The sequence below is a fragment of the Prionailurus viverrinus genome, chromosome B3 (assembly GCF_022837055.1).
Source record: "Prionailurus viverrinus isolate Anna chromosome B3, UM_Priviv_1.0, whole genome shotgun sequence".
NCBI lineage: Eukaryota > Metazoa > Chordata > Mammalia > Carnivora > Felidae > Prionailurus > Prionailurus viverrinus.
Genome location: NC_062566.1, coordinates 130,206,170 through 130,222,164, shown reverse-complemented (window position 1 = coordinate 130,222,164; position 15,995 = coordinate 130,206,170). Strand labels below are relative to the sequence as shown.

Below are 15,995 nucleotides of genomic sequence, written 5' to 3'. Positions count from 1 at the left end.
GAACCGTGAGATCATGACCTGAGCCGAAACCAAGAGTCAGATGCTTAACTGACTGAGCCACCCAGGTGCCCCTCGATCAGATCACTAAAAATCTCATCAGAGTCTCTAGCGGTTCATTAGAGTCAGAGGCTGTGAGATTGAGAAGGCCAATGGTCAGGGTCACGTGCTTGACGCTGCTGATGCCCTGCCCCATCTCCACTAGCCAGTGGGCACCAGCACCCAGGGGTTGGAGCGTTGGCTGCTCCTGGCCCACTTCTGGCTTCTTCTAGGTTCTTGTTTGGTTTACGAACACAAACAGACTTAAAAAAGAGTTGAAATGGAAGACGAATGAATCTAATACAAGACGGAGATTAGATAAGAGGCACAGGGAGAAGCGGTAAGCTTGTGGGCTATGGAATCAGATGGTGTAGGCTCTGGGTCCAGACCCTCCCGCTCCTGGCCTTGGCCAAGTGCTTAACCTCTCTGGCCCACATTTGCTACCTCGGATGACCTGACAAGGGGACCTGTCTCATACAGGGCTGAAAGCAGCCTCCCTCGGCCTCATTTTTGGACACTGTGCCTGCAATATCTACTTCCCCGGGTTTGAAAGAGGCTTCAACAATATAGTGGAGAAAATGCACAAGAGGTGCTTAGCAGAGGGCCCTGCACCCACTCAGTGCACCGTAAGTGGTAGTAGTTGTGGATGTTATCACTCTTAGGAGGAATATTATCTTTTTTTTCTCCACTATTTTTAAGTTTTTATTTAAATTCTAGTTAGTTAACAGACAGTGCAATATTGGTTTCAGGAGTAGAATGCAGTGACTCATCACTGATCTACAATGCCCAGTGCTCATCACAAGCGTCCTCCTTAATGCCCACCGCCATATAGCCTATCCCCCACCCGCCTCAGGAAAATACTGTCTTGATTATCCAATTTCAAAACATGAAAATCACACTTCTTTATCTCTGCAAATCCTCCCATGATGGAGTTCTTTAAAATCTTTGCTACGGGTAGCTAGGTGGTTAAGCGTTTGACTTCAGCTCGGGTCATGATCTCACGGTCTGTGAGTTCGAGCCCACATCGGGCTCTGTGCTGACAGCTCAGAGTCTGGAGCCTGCTTTGGATTCTGTGTCTTCCTCTCTCTCCGCCCCTCCGCCGCTCATGCTCTGTCTCTCTCCCTCTCTCAAAAAGAAGTAGACGTTAAAAAATTTTAAAAATCTTTGCTGTGGGAAACTGTGTGGTGGTTGCTCAAAACACGTAAAATAGAATCACCACGCGAACCAGAAATTCCACAAAAGCGGGGGAGACAGCGGGGTCTCCAAGAGATATTGCACATCCTTGCTCACGACAGTGGTGTTCCCACCAAGCGAACGGTAGAAGCAGCCCAGTGCCCACCGACAGACGAGCAAAAAGAACCAAAAGTGGTGCGTCCTCAAAAAGGATGGAAATTCTGGCACGTGCTACAACACGGATGAAACTTGTGGATAATTTGCCGACCGAAATCAGCCAATCACAGAAGAACGAATACTGTAGGATCTCACCTTTCTGAGGTACTAGAGCAGTTGATTCATAGAGACAGGAAGTAGAAGGGTCGGGGTGGGGGATGGAAAGTCACTGTTTAATGGGGACAGCATTGCCGTTTGGGAGATGAAAAGGTCCTGGAGATGGACACACGACAATGCGAATACACCTTAATGCCACTGAACTGCACACTTAAAATGGTTAAAGTGGCAACATTTATGTTATGCATATTTTGCTACAGTAAAAAAAAAAACACTAAGCTCTGAATGCTTTTTCTGTACATGTTTTTATTTATTCTATTTTATTAAAACAATTTTTTAATGTTTATTTATTTTTGAGAGACAGAGACAGAGAGAGAGCAGGGAAAGGGCAGAGAGAGGGAGACACAGAATCCGAAGCAGGCTCCAGGCTCTGAGCTGTCAGCACAGAGCCCGATGTGGGGCTTGAACTCACAGTCTGCGACATCATGACCTGAGCTGAAGTCGGACGCTTAACCGACTGAGCCACCCAGGTGCCCCTGTACATGTTTTTAAAAAACAAAATCTTTATGCCTGGTCTGTGCCCTCTGGTTATGCATAATGTGGTGACATCATATATGCCTGGATGAATAGGTCACCGGGTAGGTTTTGGAATGTAATCCTGAGGCTACATGTCCACGGCAGAAAAAGGCAACCACTGAGAAGCAGAATCAACAAAAGGAAGGAGCTTTTTTTTTTTTTTTAAAGTTTATTTATTTATTTTGAGAGAGAGGCAGAGAGAGTGAGCAGGAAAGGGCAGAGAGAGAGAGAGGGAGACAGAGAATCCCAAGAGGTCTCTGCGCTGTCAGTGTGGAGCCTGATGCAGGGCTCAAACCCACGAACGGTGACATCATGACTTGAGTTGAAACCAAGGGTCGGACGCTTAACTGACTAAGCCACCCAGGCGCCCCAGGAGGAAAGAGCTTTGACCCTGGATTTCCTCTAGATCTGTATCAATGTCGTTGAAAAAGCTGTTTACAACAAGACCTCCAATTGAGATTAATACATTCTCTATTCTGCAGGGAGAACACCATTTCTGGATCTTCCCCCCAGGAGAATTCAGTTATATACCTCATGAAGGTGGATTGATTTTTTTTTTTTTCTAGGCCTGCAGGGTCCATTTAGCTACAGTGGGAAGTAATCCACTCCTGGGAAGCCTGTTCCCTGGAAAGAGTTAATGCATCTTCTCCAAAGAGAGCAGAACCCTCTCTCCACCTCTCTCCGCTCAGCAAACAGAGCAGCACCTGTGTTAACTGCCATCGGGGATCCCACACAAGAGAATGTTCCAGCTTCTCCCCGGAGTTCCGGAGCTTTGTTTATATGCCAACTGTTTGCAGAATAGAAACATCTCTAATATGAACCATACATGTTCTTGCAGCTTTAAATAGCATATCAGCTCCATGATTGAACTTTTCATTGGTGACTCAGGGTTGTCATTATGATCACCAAATTCTGCTGTGACGTGCAGTAAAGCTATGCCCTCCAGGCCTATTAAGTCAGTGTTTTAAGTTCTAATGGGACACTCATTAGTGGGTTGTGAAATAAATTAGGCCACGTCAGCATTTCCAGAAAAGTAAAATAGAACACCGAAGAACAGAATAGAACAGACTGGAATAGAAAATGTCAGAAAATACTGTTTTTTGAATCTTCTGTTCTAGTTGTGTGTGCATGCGTGTGTACTGTTTTGCAATGCAAAATGTAGTATGTATTACTTTTGTCAAAAACGTTTGCAGAACACAGTATTAAAAATTATAAGATCTGAAATTCATCCCTACCTACAATAAAAATATTTTTCAAAATGTTTGATCATAACACACAGTAAAAAAAAATACACATACTTGGGGGCACCTGGGTGGCTCAGTCAGTTAAGCGTCTGACTTTGGCTCAGGTCATGATCTCACAGTTTGTGAGTTTGAGACCCGCGTCGTGCTCTATGCTGACAGTTCAGAGCCTGGAACCTGCTTCGGATTCTGTGTCTCCCTCTCTCCCTGCCCCTCCCCCACTCACACTCTGTCTCTGTCTCTCAAAAATAAACATTAAAAAGGCACACACACTTGCATAAAGTTTCATGACAGTACTTAACATGATGACTTAAAACATACAATGGTATTTCTATTTCTATTTCACCTTCCAAAGGTGCTGGTTACCCCCACTGGAATGATTCACTGCCCTCTGATGGGTCATGACCCAGTTTGAGAAACTGTTAAGGTTTTGTTTTTTATAATTGTCCTATTGTCTCCCTCTACGGAGAAGACATGCCATCTCTCAGGGACCTGCCACTCCCAGAGACCCTGTGCGAAGCCCCCAGTACAGCTTGAGACCCTCCAGCCTGGCCCATCAGAACCCCGAGGTTCTGTCCTCTCTGGAGTTGTCAAAGTTAATAGCGTGTGGGCTTTTCCACCACCACCACTCACACTGGGAGGTGACATACATGCCTGGGTGACTTGGGGTCCCCATCTTTGCAGAGAAATGCCTGAACAGCTCCCGCTGATTCACCTTGGAGAGTTAATATGGGGATCTGTGTCTTCAGGACCCCTTGAAAGTAAAGGCAGAGGGTGGACGCATCAGCCCTAGTGCTGCATTTTGGAAATTCACGTTGGCTTTTCAAAAGCTTCTTTGGAGAGGATCATCATCATGGGTGAGCAGCACCTACCCTGTAGAATACTTTGTTAGGAAAGCCAAGACCTGGATGCAAAAATACTTGCTTCCTTTTAGTCGTGAGTAAACCCCGGGGCTGGTGGAGTGTGTGACCCTGAGTGGAACTGGGCTAGTGGCACCAATATTGTGGGCTAGCAAATAGGCTGCATGGAGATGTCCATAACACCATGTGATCGGAGGCCTATTCTGGCTCACTGTCCTTGTGAGCGCTGAGGACATATTTAGGTGCCCAGGTGACAGGGAGGCAGCTCTCCACTAAGTATGTGACATGCATGCTTTCGTTTAACTGGCACAACAATTCTATGTGATAAGAACCTTATGAATCCCGTTTTATAGAAGAGGAAAACTGAGGCTCAGAGATGCTAAATAACTTAGGCAAAGCTGAACGTGGAGGTCAGTGTCACGACCTCAGTTTCCACCCTAAGTTCTCATCTGCTCCCCCCCCTCCCCTCCCTGCACACCCTTGGGGAAGTTCGAGAACAACAGAAGAGAGGTCCCAGAGTGTGGGCCTGGAGTTAGCTACTGATAGTAAAGTGATTTCCAAAAGTGAGTGTGACTCTCAAAAAAGGCACCTTTTCTAATTACAATAATAATACATATTATTGTAGAATACATGGGAAGCACACACAAATTCCAAATTAAAATAAAACTGACTTGGGGCAGCTGGTGGCTCAGTCGGTTAAGCACCTGACCCTTGGTTTCTGCTCTGATCGTGATCTCATGGTTTCGTGAGTTCTAGCCCCGCTTCAGGCTCTGTGCTGACAGCTCAGAGCCTAGAGCCTGCATCGGATTCTGTGTCTCTTTCTTTCTCTGCCTCTCCCCGGCTCGAGCTCTGTCTCTCTCTGAATCTCAACAAATAAGTAAACATTAAAAAAAAAAAAATAGTCTCCTTCCTGGGATAGATTGAAACTAGTTCAATCTTTCTTAAAAAATAAATAAATAAAAATAAAATTGACTTGATTTTCTTTAACTAAGACCTCACAGCAGTTTGGGGTGGAATCCACGCGCCTTCACTGGCCCAGGATGAGGTCTCCCCGCAGAGCTTGAGACGCCTAACAGAGGGCCTGCGACAGGGATCGGACCCAGCGCTCATGATCCCACTGGTTCTGCAGGACCCCCCAGACTGCTCCGTGGACCAGAGGGGGTGTCATAATCTCCGTCATCAGCCCCTCACACCCCTCACATAAACCCAGCCCAGGTAAGGTCTATGTTACGACCATGTGCTTGTATAACAAATGTGGATTCGGGATGGCCCAGCTTCACTGTGTTGTTGCCCCAAGCCCTTTGGGAACTGCCACAGTGGGTGGAGGGGCCAGAATCATTGTCAGAGACCCTAAAGGGCCTCCCTCCAACCTCTCTCCCTAGCCCCACCCCATGTCTAAGGGGGAAAGACAAGAGGAGGGCAGTCAGTCCACTAAGGGAAACTCACTGAGCACATTCTACATGGGGCAGGCCAGGGAACAGGCAGGGAGGGGGGTGCGGGGGGTGGTCACAGCAGGCTGAAAGATCCAGCCCCTTTCTGTGCTGTGAGGAGCAGCCTGGTGGCCCGGCACGAAGACTGACTAAAACACCCCTGGGTGGGAAGCTACATTCCTAGCTGTGTGATCTTGGACAAGTCACAGAAATTCCCTTAGTTGTGGTTTCCTCCTCTGCGAATGGGGTTAATCATGCTCCCTGCCCCCAGGAGTGCTGTGGATGCAGTGATAGGATATGTGCCAAGCACTGAGCTGGGGGAGGCTGGTGCATAGTAGGTGCTAAGTTAAGGCTGGTGGTTTCTTACTTTCTTGACGTTGGATCAAGGATACAGGATTCCCGTAAGAAGGGGTACCAGGGGCCAAACAGGGCGGGGCACATAACATACTTCCAAGAGGGGGGCACACAGAAAGAGCCCCTGCAAAGGAATGTCAGGGCAAGATGAGAACCTGCATCTGAGCTACGAAGAACCAGTTTATCAGTTTGGTCCATTTACGCTCAAGACAGGGAAGAATTGACTAAGCTCTTTCTTCTTTAAACATGTGCAGCCTTTGGTTATAAAAAGAACCGAAATAGTTTTCATCAAAAGGGCCAAATCTCTTTTGCTTTCCTCGTCCACATGTAATGAAATTTCTGCACAACCTAACACAGTAGATTCCACCTGCTAACCCGCCCGGCTGAGCGAGCCCCAGTTCTGAGCTCTTGTGCCGCCGGAGTTGGAGCGAGCGAGCAGGTGAGCAGAGAGCAGACCTGCTTCTGGGAACGCGCGCGGCTAAAAATACCGGACCCGGCTGTCAGATGGAAAAAAGACTGCCAGCCTGTTGGCGGTGGCTGCCACTGCGGCCCGTCCCTTCTCTGTGTTGACAACACAGTCGGTAAGTTTTCCTCTGTCCTCAGGGCAGCTACTCCCTTCTCCATCTCCCTGCTGGCTCCCCCTCTTCTCCTCAGCCTCTCCCTGGGGAGCATCCCAGGGGGGCAATCCTGGGCCCTTTTCTCCGTCTCGTATTCCCTCGGTGATCTCACTCTGTGTCTGGACTTAAAAGACCATCAATATGCCAACTGCTCTCCGATTTATCTTTCCAGCCCAGACTGCTCTCCTGACCTTGACTCGTAGATCTGTCTCCTCGACTTCTCCATTTGTGTGGCTAATAGATTTCTCACCCCAAGGCTCCAACTTGCTCTCTTTTAAAAACTTTTAAAACGTTGTAATTTTGGTAAAATACATAATGTAAAGTTTACTCTCTTAGCCATTTCTACGTGTGCATCTGCCCGGCATCGAATACATTCGCAACATTGTTTGACGAGCACCCCACCATCCCTCTCCAGAATTTTTTCATCTTCACGAAGAGCTTCATTGAAGCCCTTTTTAGAGGCTAAAGGGAAAAAATGTGTCTCTAAAGAACACAGAGAGGTAGGCAATGGGAAGCAGGGTAGAGCACCAGGCTCCCAGCTGATGCCCAAACACCACCTGTGGGAGGGAGGACAGGTGAAGAGACTTGGTCACAGTGCCCCCCGGGCCGATCGTGGTGCACAGACATCAGCAGCACAGCCTCACCCCAGCGCTGTTTGCAGCTCTCGTGCCACCTGGGTGCTCTGGGAACCTGTGCGGCATGGGGCATCCCCACCCATGCGGCCCCCGGAGGGACTCTGCCACCTGAGCCCTTCGGCCACTCTGTTCTTGACTATCCTGCCTCTGACTGGGGGGCGGGGGTCCAGGGCTGGCCAGGGTTGTTGAGTCCTCTTCAGGTCACCAGGGCTCTTGTAGGGAGGGGAGCAGGTGCACAGTGGGACCTTGGGACCTGGAGCCTGAAGGACCGGGGTTCACACCCCAGTTCACCATTCCCATCCGGGGAAATCACCTGGACTTCTCAGAGGCTCAGCCTCTTCATCCATAAAACATGGATATAATGCTGCTTATACCAGAGAGTTGTTCTGAGCGTTACGACAAACGCCCCTGCCCAGTGCACAGCCCTGTGCTGGGTGCTGGGCAGGAGTTCCACACACGCTGACCCCCCCCCCCTCTGCCCGCGGAGGTCCCCTCGGGGAAATGGACTGCCTTCATCTCGCTGCTCACCTTGCTCAACGGCATCTTCAACAAGATTCTTGAACAAACCCGAAGCTCTCAGGTCAACGATCACAGAGACCTCCTTCTCCAAGGCCTGTAGGCAGGCAGCCAGAGCAATGGCTCCTGATGGGCCGTCTGTCTCTTCTGGGGGCTCATGGTTGAAGTGAGTGGGGAAGCCAGTGGTGACGAGCACCGAGCGGGCGTGGGACAGTGACAGGGAGGCCCTCAGCAGCTCACCTTTACAGAGCAGGTGTCCAATCCTCCAGCGGCCTAAAATTATTTGGAAAAAAAAAATCATAAAATAATGTCATTGTGTTTTGAGTCGAAACTTATGCAAACAGCGGTTTGGTTTTTTATTTCCTTTTGTTTCTCATGTGGATTTGAGGGGTGTGGCAGAGACGGCTGGTAGTTCCCTGGAATGCCTTCTCCTCTGTCCCCTCTCACAAAGGGTAGCCGGTCAACCTCTGCCCAGCAGCAATTCCAGTTAGTGGGGGTGGGGGAGGGGGAGGGCAAAGGACTGGGTTCTCTCTGCAGCATTCGGAGAGGGTCAAAGGGAATGTGAATGGAAGTCATGTGCACCCCCTCTGGGCCTGCCACACACCTCCTTGCCTACCCCCCTTCTCGGGTGCTGGGGTGCGACAACCAGCGCCTGCTGGGGGTCACGGGGTGTGATGGCAGAGCTTCTGGTGGGGGCAGGTCTCCCTTCCTGCTGAACCCGAACACTCACCTGGGAAGGCTGCTCTGGATAGTTGCGTGAGAGCCACACGCTTGTACTGTATTTGAGGAAAGCATCTTGGGGTCAATTTATTATCGTGGTCTTAGCAAATCCTAACTCGTACAAGAACGTCAAAGGAAGAGAGGCAATGGGGCTGCCCTCATCGGGGAGTCACCAGAAGAAGGCCCTGAGACACGGACTTGGGGGCAGGGATTTCAGTGGGAAGTCAGCCCAGGAATATGAAGTCCGAAGATGGAAGAAGTGTGAAAAAAGGGAGAAAAGCCGCTAAAGAATGCGTGAGTGAGCAAATCAACCCCAAAGGCAGCTGGGGCCTGATCCCGCTGGAGATGCTCTAGGAAACCGTGGGGTACACACCTCAGGACTGTCCTGCTAGAGGACAGGGAGACTGGGCATTGAGGCACCTGCCCCTGTCCCCTGCTGGGTGCAGGTTACCCATCAGGACATAAACTCCCCATCACCTGGGGCTGTGCCTGCTGTGCTGGGTCTGGAGCTACAAGGACATGCTCAGGTGGAGGACAGAGAGTTGTGAGCCTAAGTGGGTGAGCTGTCCCATTGGGAACCCCCCACTGCAGCAGCAGGTGAACCCCTGGGGGCAGGGGAGACAGGTGGGGCACCAACGGCATCTGCTGTGATGCCTACTGGTGACTGTCAACCTGGTCCCAACTGGGCAGCACAGCCTCCCAGGGCCTGTCACGAATTTCATCATGACCCTGTCCGTATTCAGGGCACCCCAGATCATATCTGCGCCCCGTGAAGGCAGGATGTGGCTCAGAACTTCCCCCACAAGCTGTGGCTGAAACGAGAGGTGGGCTGAGGGATGCAGCCAGAGGAGGTCAGCTCGGCCTTGAGCTGCCTGGAGAACATGAAGGGACACAGGGTTGGGCTTTCTGTTGTGGGGGGACAGTTCCAGACTTAGAATCCGGAAACTTATATTCAAGCCCAGGTGTCGGAACATGGTAGCTGTGTGACCTTGGCCTCATCCCTGGATTGCTCTGGACCTCAGTTTCCTAGTGGAGCATGGGGGGGGGGGTCCAGGTGGAGGAGGGTGCAGGGAAAGGGCCCTTCACATACCTCCAGTAGGAGTGCCAACTGAACATTTGTCTGGAGGGCACTTTGACCTTAGATTGGCACATTCTAGTGGCATCAGCAATTCACGTTTAGGAATTTACCCTCATAAAGTGATTGTGGGGGGGGTCCACACACATAGTCAGAAGGCATTCATCACAGCCTTGTTTGTGGTGCCAAGTGACAGGATAATAATATAAATGGTGGCACATTCCTCAAATGGAATTCTAGGCAAACATTAGAAAGGATGTTGTAGAAAGCTAATGACATGGAAGGATGTTTGCAATATAAAAGGAAAAATATATTTACAATTTGTTTACATATACAGAAAGAATATATATATTCTTTCTATATATATTCTTTCTATATATATATTCTTTCTCTCTCTCTCTCTCTATATATATATAATATATATATATATATATATATATATATATATATATATATATATTCTTTCTCTATATATATTTCTTCAGTCTTACAGGTTTAAGACTGAAGTAAAAGACCTTAAGGGCAAATATTGAACGGCTGATAATGGTTAATTGGGATGAGATTTTGGTAATTTTTTTAATGTTTATTTATTTCTTTTGAGAGAGAGAGAGAGAGCAGAGAAGGGGCAGAGAGAGAGAGGGAAAGAGAGAACCCCAAGCAGGCTCTGCACTGTCAGCACAGAGCCTGAGTCGGGGGTCTCGATCTCACAAACCGACTGAGCCACCCAGATGCCCTGATTCTGGTCATCTTTACTGCCTGTTTACGTTCATATATTTTCTGATGCTTCTCCAACGAGTATGAACTGCTGTTGGTGGAAGGAAAGAAGAACATTTAAAAAAAAATTTTTTTTTAACGTTTATTTTATTTTTGAGACAGAGAGAGACACAGCATGAACGGGGGAGGGGCAGAGAGAGAGGGAGACACAGAATCGGAAGCAGACTCCAGGCTCTGAGCCATCAGCCCAGAGCCCGACGTGGGGCTCGAACTCACAGACCGTGAGATCGTGACCTGAGCTGAAGTCGGACGCCCAACCGACTGAGCCACCCAGGCGCCCCAAGAAGAACATTTTTAAAGAAAGAATTGGAATGTAACCTATTTCATAGGATGTGATAACAAAAGTGAGAGGAGGAGAGAGAACTTTGTCAAATTTAGAGCAGTGTATGATTTCATCATTTGTGATGATTTTATTATGAGAGAAGCATCGTCGCTATGAACCCTGTGTTCCTTCATATTCTCCAGGCACCTCAAATGCAAGCCAACGTCGTCTCAAAAATGACTGAGTGACTCTAATAGTGAGTAATGCTCAGTATACCACCATTAATCTTGTATCTGCTTATGTAATATAGTAGGAATCAAAAGCATCTATTGTTCTTGGGGATTAAAGATGTTCCTTAATAGACCGTATTGGCACATCCGGACAGTCATGAATCTGCCTTTCCCCCAAGCCTCATGCTTCAAACCTTGACACAGTCTGACTAAGCACCGAAGGGGGGCTTTGTGGATGACCTCCTAGGTCATTCTTAGTAAGTTAGGGTGTGCTGGGTCTACAGTAAATTTGCTTCCTAGTTACTTTTTTATCTGAGCTAATGGCAGAGTTAATAATTCATCTTCCCTTATGACCCTTGTGCTGAGTGGAAGAGATATAGCCTGGATAAGAATGTTTGTGAGGGAGAAAGTATTGCAGAAATTAAAAAAAAAAAATCCACCTAGGAGATCAACTATGTAAGAGGTGCTCTCTCTCTCTCTCTCTCTCTCTCTCTATATATATATATGTATATAGCCATAAGCATTCAACTCCGTATATGCATATGTCCTTAAAGGTGCACCTGTGATAGGTATAGATCTCAAATTTACTGTGGGTTTATATGTAAAAGAAACCATACTCTTTGCAGAACCAATGAATGAATGAATGAACGAACAACCTAACAGACATACAAAAAATCAAAAAGCTATGCCCTGTGGTTTTGAAGGAAATTTTGCTACTGTAGACCTTTGATCTCAAACCCAGGGAAGAGAGAAGACTTTCTTTTTTTTTTAATTTTAGAGAGAAAGAGAGAGCATGAGCTGGGGAGAGGGGCAGAGGGAGAGAGGGAGAGAATCTTAAGCAGGCTCCATGCTCCACGAGAAGTCCAACATTGGACTCAATCCTACAGCTCTGGGACCATGACCTGAGCTGAAATCAATAGACACTCAACTGACTGAGCCACCCAGGCACCAGACATTTTTAAGGCTGGTTACTGGTCCTGGAACTATTTGATTCTTGGCCACAGTATTATTTAACATAAAAAGGCACCCTGGTTGGCTGCTCTATGACTCTGCCCAGCTGCTGCTCTCTGTACTGATGTTACTGTCATCAGCTCTGTCTAGGTGCTGGGACTTTGGCCAGGAGGGTCGATGTCTGCAGGCTGACCTTACCCCTCTGCTCTCCACAGGGGCCCCACCACCATCAATCCAGGTATCTGCTTAGGAAACAGGGATCAGATGGGCCAGCAGGGAGACCACTATATGCCTTCTCCAGATATTCAAAGTACAAAGAGCTCCCAAGTCTAGAATTACAGCCCATGAGAAGGTGCGGAAGAAATGGGGTGTGAGCCAGGAGAGACCAGGGCACTGTTTTAACTGGCCCAGTGGGACCATGATATACGACTTAAACTCAGATTCCAATTTATGCAACATTTGTTGATCGTGGGCTTTGGAGTCTGTTAGCGTGGATTCAATATCTGCCCCGACCATCTGCTAGCTAGGTGGACTTGGGCAAGTTTCTTAACCTTATATGCCTCAGTTTCCTCATCTGTTAAAGTTAATAATAGCTGTCTCATAGGGTCACTGGAAGAATTCAATAAGATGAAATGTGTCAAAGCTTTTAAATTAAAAAAAAATTATTGGGGCGCCTGGGTGGCGCAGTCGGTTAAGCGTCCGACTTCAGCCAGGTCACGATCTCGCGGTCCGTGAGTTCGAGCCCCGCGTCAGGCTCTGGGCTGATGGCTCGGAGCCTGGAGCTTGTTTCCGATTCTGTGTCTCCCTCTCTCTCTGCCCCTCCCCCGTTCATGCTCTGTCTCTCTCTGTCCCAAAAATAAATAAAAACGTTGAAAAAAAAATTTAAAAAAATTATTTATTTTGAGAGAAAAAGAACACAGAGGAGGGGCAGAGAGGAGGAGAGAGAATCCCAAGCAGGATTCGCACTGTCAGCACAGAGCTGGATGTAGGGCTCAAACCCACAAACCATGAGATCACGCTTAATGGCTTAATCAACTGAGCCACCCAGGCGCCCTGAAATGTGTCAAAGCTTTTAACATACGGGGAGAGCAGCTGGGAAGGCTGCACCTTAATTCTCTGGGGAGCACTAGCTAGCAAATTGATGGAATTTCTATGCACATCAGCGCCCTCTGCTGGCCATATGTTTAAAAATTAGACATTGGCTCTTAACAAATGGTGCTGCAGGGGAAAGAGAAAAGCCCCTCGACTGGCTTACAGCCAACCTCCTCCTCCTTGCAACCAGAAGACCCCTAGTGGATCTCATGTCTAGAAAGCCAGCAGGTCGCAAGCCATAGAAGGAATGTCCTTTCTCTGAGACTCAATATACAATATACGTGTTGCTTCCAAACTCTTGTGAGGCTGCCTCTTGCAGGGTCCTGCCCTACCAGCATCTGCAAGTGAGTGGCAACCCAGCCCCCACCCCCGCCCCCACCTCTGTTGCCCAGCACAGCCTATTCTGCACCCAACCTCAGGGCAATGGCACAAAAAGATGGGATTAGGGACACTGAAACCCAGGGGTGACTTGTTTAAATGGTGCCAGTTGACTACCTAGGAACCACACTCCCTCTTTTCTTACCTACCCGGTCCCAACTGAGTCCTGCTGGCAATGTGCCCAATTAATGAGCTCACCTTCCAAAGTCCCTCTTATCTTTAGTGTTGACAATTTTGGGGAAAAAAAACATAAATAAAAACCCCCAAAATTATTCATAGTCGAACTACCCAGAGATCATCAACATTAGAATTTTGGTGCATTTTGGGGGTACTCATACACAGTATAAACATTTTTAAAAAATCACACTGTGGGGGTGCCTGGGTGGTTCAGTCAGTTAAGCGGCCGACTTCGGCTCAGGTCATGCTCTCACGGTCCGTGAGTTTGAGCCCCGCGTTGGGCTCTGTGCTGACAGCTCAGAGCCTGGAGCCTGTTTCATATCCTGTGTCTCCCTCTCTCTGACCCTCACCGGTTCATGCTCTGTCTCTCTCTGTCTCAAAAATAAATAAATGTTAAAAAATAAAATAAAATAAAATAAAATAAAAAATCACACTGTGGGAATGCTCAGTAGAGGCAAAGAGGGAATTTAGGCAGCTGACCCTTGTATATGTAGGTGGAGGTGGAGGGGAAAGACGACTCAAACAAGTATCTTAATGACTCTCAAGTAACTTTTTAAAGAGTTTGGAAAAAAAAAGAGTTTGGATTCTGAATATCTGTTTAAAATTTTTTTTAATTTTTTAATGTTTATTTAGTTTTGAGAGAGAGAGAGACACAGAGTGTGAGCAGGAGAGGGTCAGAGAGAGAGGGAGACACAGAATCTGAAGTAGGTTCCAGGCTCTGAGCTGTCAGCACAGAGCCCGATATGGGGCTTAAACTCACAAACGATGAGATCAGTCTGAGCCAAAGTCAGATGCTTAACCGACTGAGCCACCCAGGTGCCCCTAAATTTTTAAAAATATTTATTTAGTTTTGAGACAGAGAGAGAGAGAGAGAGAGAGAGAATGAGCAAGGTAGGGTCAGAGAGAGAGGGAGATACAGAATTTGAAGCAGGCTCCAGGGTCCGAGCTGTCAGCACAGAGCCCGATGTGGGGCTTGAACTCACGAATCGTGAGATCATGACCTCAGCCAAAGTTGGACGCTTAATCGACTGAGCCACCCAGGTGCCCCAAGGCTATGCCTACTTTCTTGGTAAAACAGCAACTTCTTCTCTTTGATAGTGCTAGTTAAATAAAGAGGAATAAATTCTTCTTTTCATAAAAAATTCATACTATAGATGCATATACTTTGCATACTGCCTTTTTCACTGACCATTACTTCAATGATGAATTTCTCCAAGTCATTAAGGTGTGAACACTTTGTTTCTTACCTGGGTCTATGGCAATTATAGTCTCTAGTTCTCTAATCTTCTGAACAGCTGAAGCCGATGCGATGCTGTAGTGCAAAGGATCTTGGGAAATGGGATGGACCTCAGGAATTCCCTCAGGGGTAAGACAACTGGGTGGAGCCTCTGTATTCTTCAGGTTGGTCATGACTGTGCAACCCAGTGCACTGGTGAAAGCCAGCGGGGTCTCTAAAACACACAACAAGAGGGCCTGAATGCACTCACTTCATTAGACTCAGTTCATTCTCATCTAGCCCACTGTCGGACGGGCAAGATGGCACCATGCATCAACTCTGCCAACAGTGCTTCACGGCTTCTTGCACCAAGTCAGAAAAAACTGTCTTATGGCTAAATCAAGTGCCTCCAAATTTTAGGAAAGTGAAGATGAGTTGGGTATGGAAGAAGGGAGAAGGGAGGCACAGCCATAGCTACTGATAGGGCTCTAGGAATTTCCATCAATTTATCCCACGGGTATCTGAAAGTACTTACTGAACTCTTACAATGCATGAAGCCATCTTTCTGTACTTTGCTAATGAATAGTTCTCTCTGAACATACCTCCTATTTTTCCCATAGGACTTTTATTTTGATTTGGTATATGCTAACTTTGTTCTTTAAAAAACTCCCCCCCCCCCCTTCCAAAAAAAAGGGCTCAGTCCATTGAGTGTCTGGCTCCTGATTTCAGCTCAGGTTATGATCCCAGGGTGGCGATATTGAGCCCCACCTTGGACTCCGTGCTGATCGTGGAGCCTACTTAAGAGTCTCTCTCTTTCTGGCCCTCCCCTGCTTGCATCCTCTCTCTCAAAATAAATAAATAAACTTAAAATATTTTTTAAAAAAGATTCTCTCTCTCTCCCTCTGCCACTCTCCCACTCACACCTTCTCTCTTGCACCCTCCCTCCCTCAAAACAAAACACAAACAAAACAACACACCTCTCCCACACTAAATCCTGGGCAATGTGAATCCCGGGCATTCTAGTATAGTTATAAAGAACTGGCTTTAGTGTGCCAAACAGAGTTGGAGATGAGACTTTATCTTCTCTAAACACGTTTCTTCAACTATATCATAACGATAATGCCTCAGATGGTTGTTGTCAGAACTGGAAAATGCACATGAAAGTGTTTTCTCGAAGTGGTTCAGAGTAAACCTTCAATAAGTGATGGTTTGACTCACTGAATCAGGCACAGTATCTTACTCGTCCTATGCTTTTGTGCCTGGCTCATTTAGGTGCTTAATACCTCCTGTCCTTCATTTACGTCTTCTGCTTTCTTCACTGTCATTATTATCCTAGAGTGCTTCCACTTCTCAGCTGTGTGCTCCCAGAGATGAGGGACCATTGTTTACTTATCTCAGACTTCGAGTGT

At 47.4% G+C, this 15,995-nt stretch overlaps 1 protein-coding gene across 1 annotated transcript in view; it reads right to left on the bottom strand.

The window, feature by feature from the left end:
* The window catches only part of DGLUCY (D-glutamate cyclase), a 71,805-nt gene that overhangs the window by 11,070 nt on the left and 44,740 nt on the right, over positions 1 to 15,995 (bottom strand). The window contains 3 exon segments of the mRNA XM_047864091.1: positions 3,954 to 4,053; positions 7,724 to 7,984; positions 14,618 to 14,821. Of these exon segments, the coding sequence (XP_047720047.1) occupies positions 3,954 to 4,053; positions 7,724 to 7,984; positions 14,618 to 14,821 (565 nt within the window).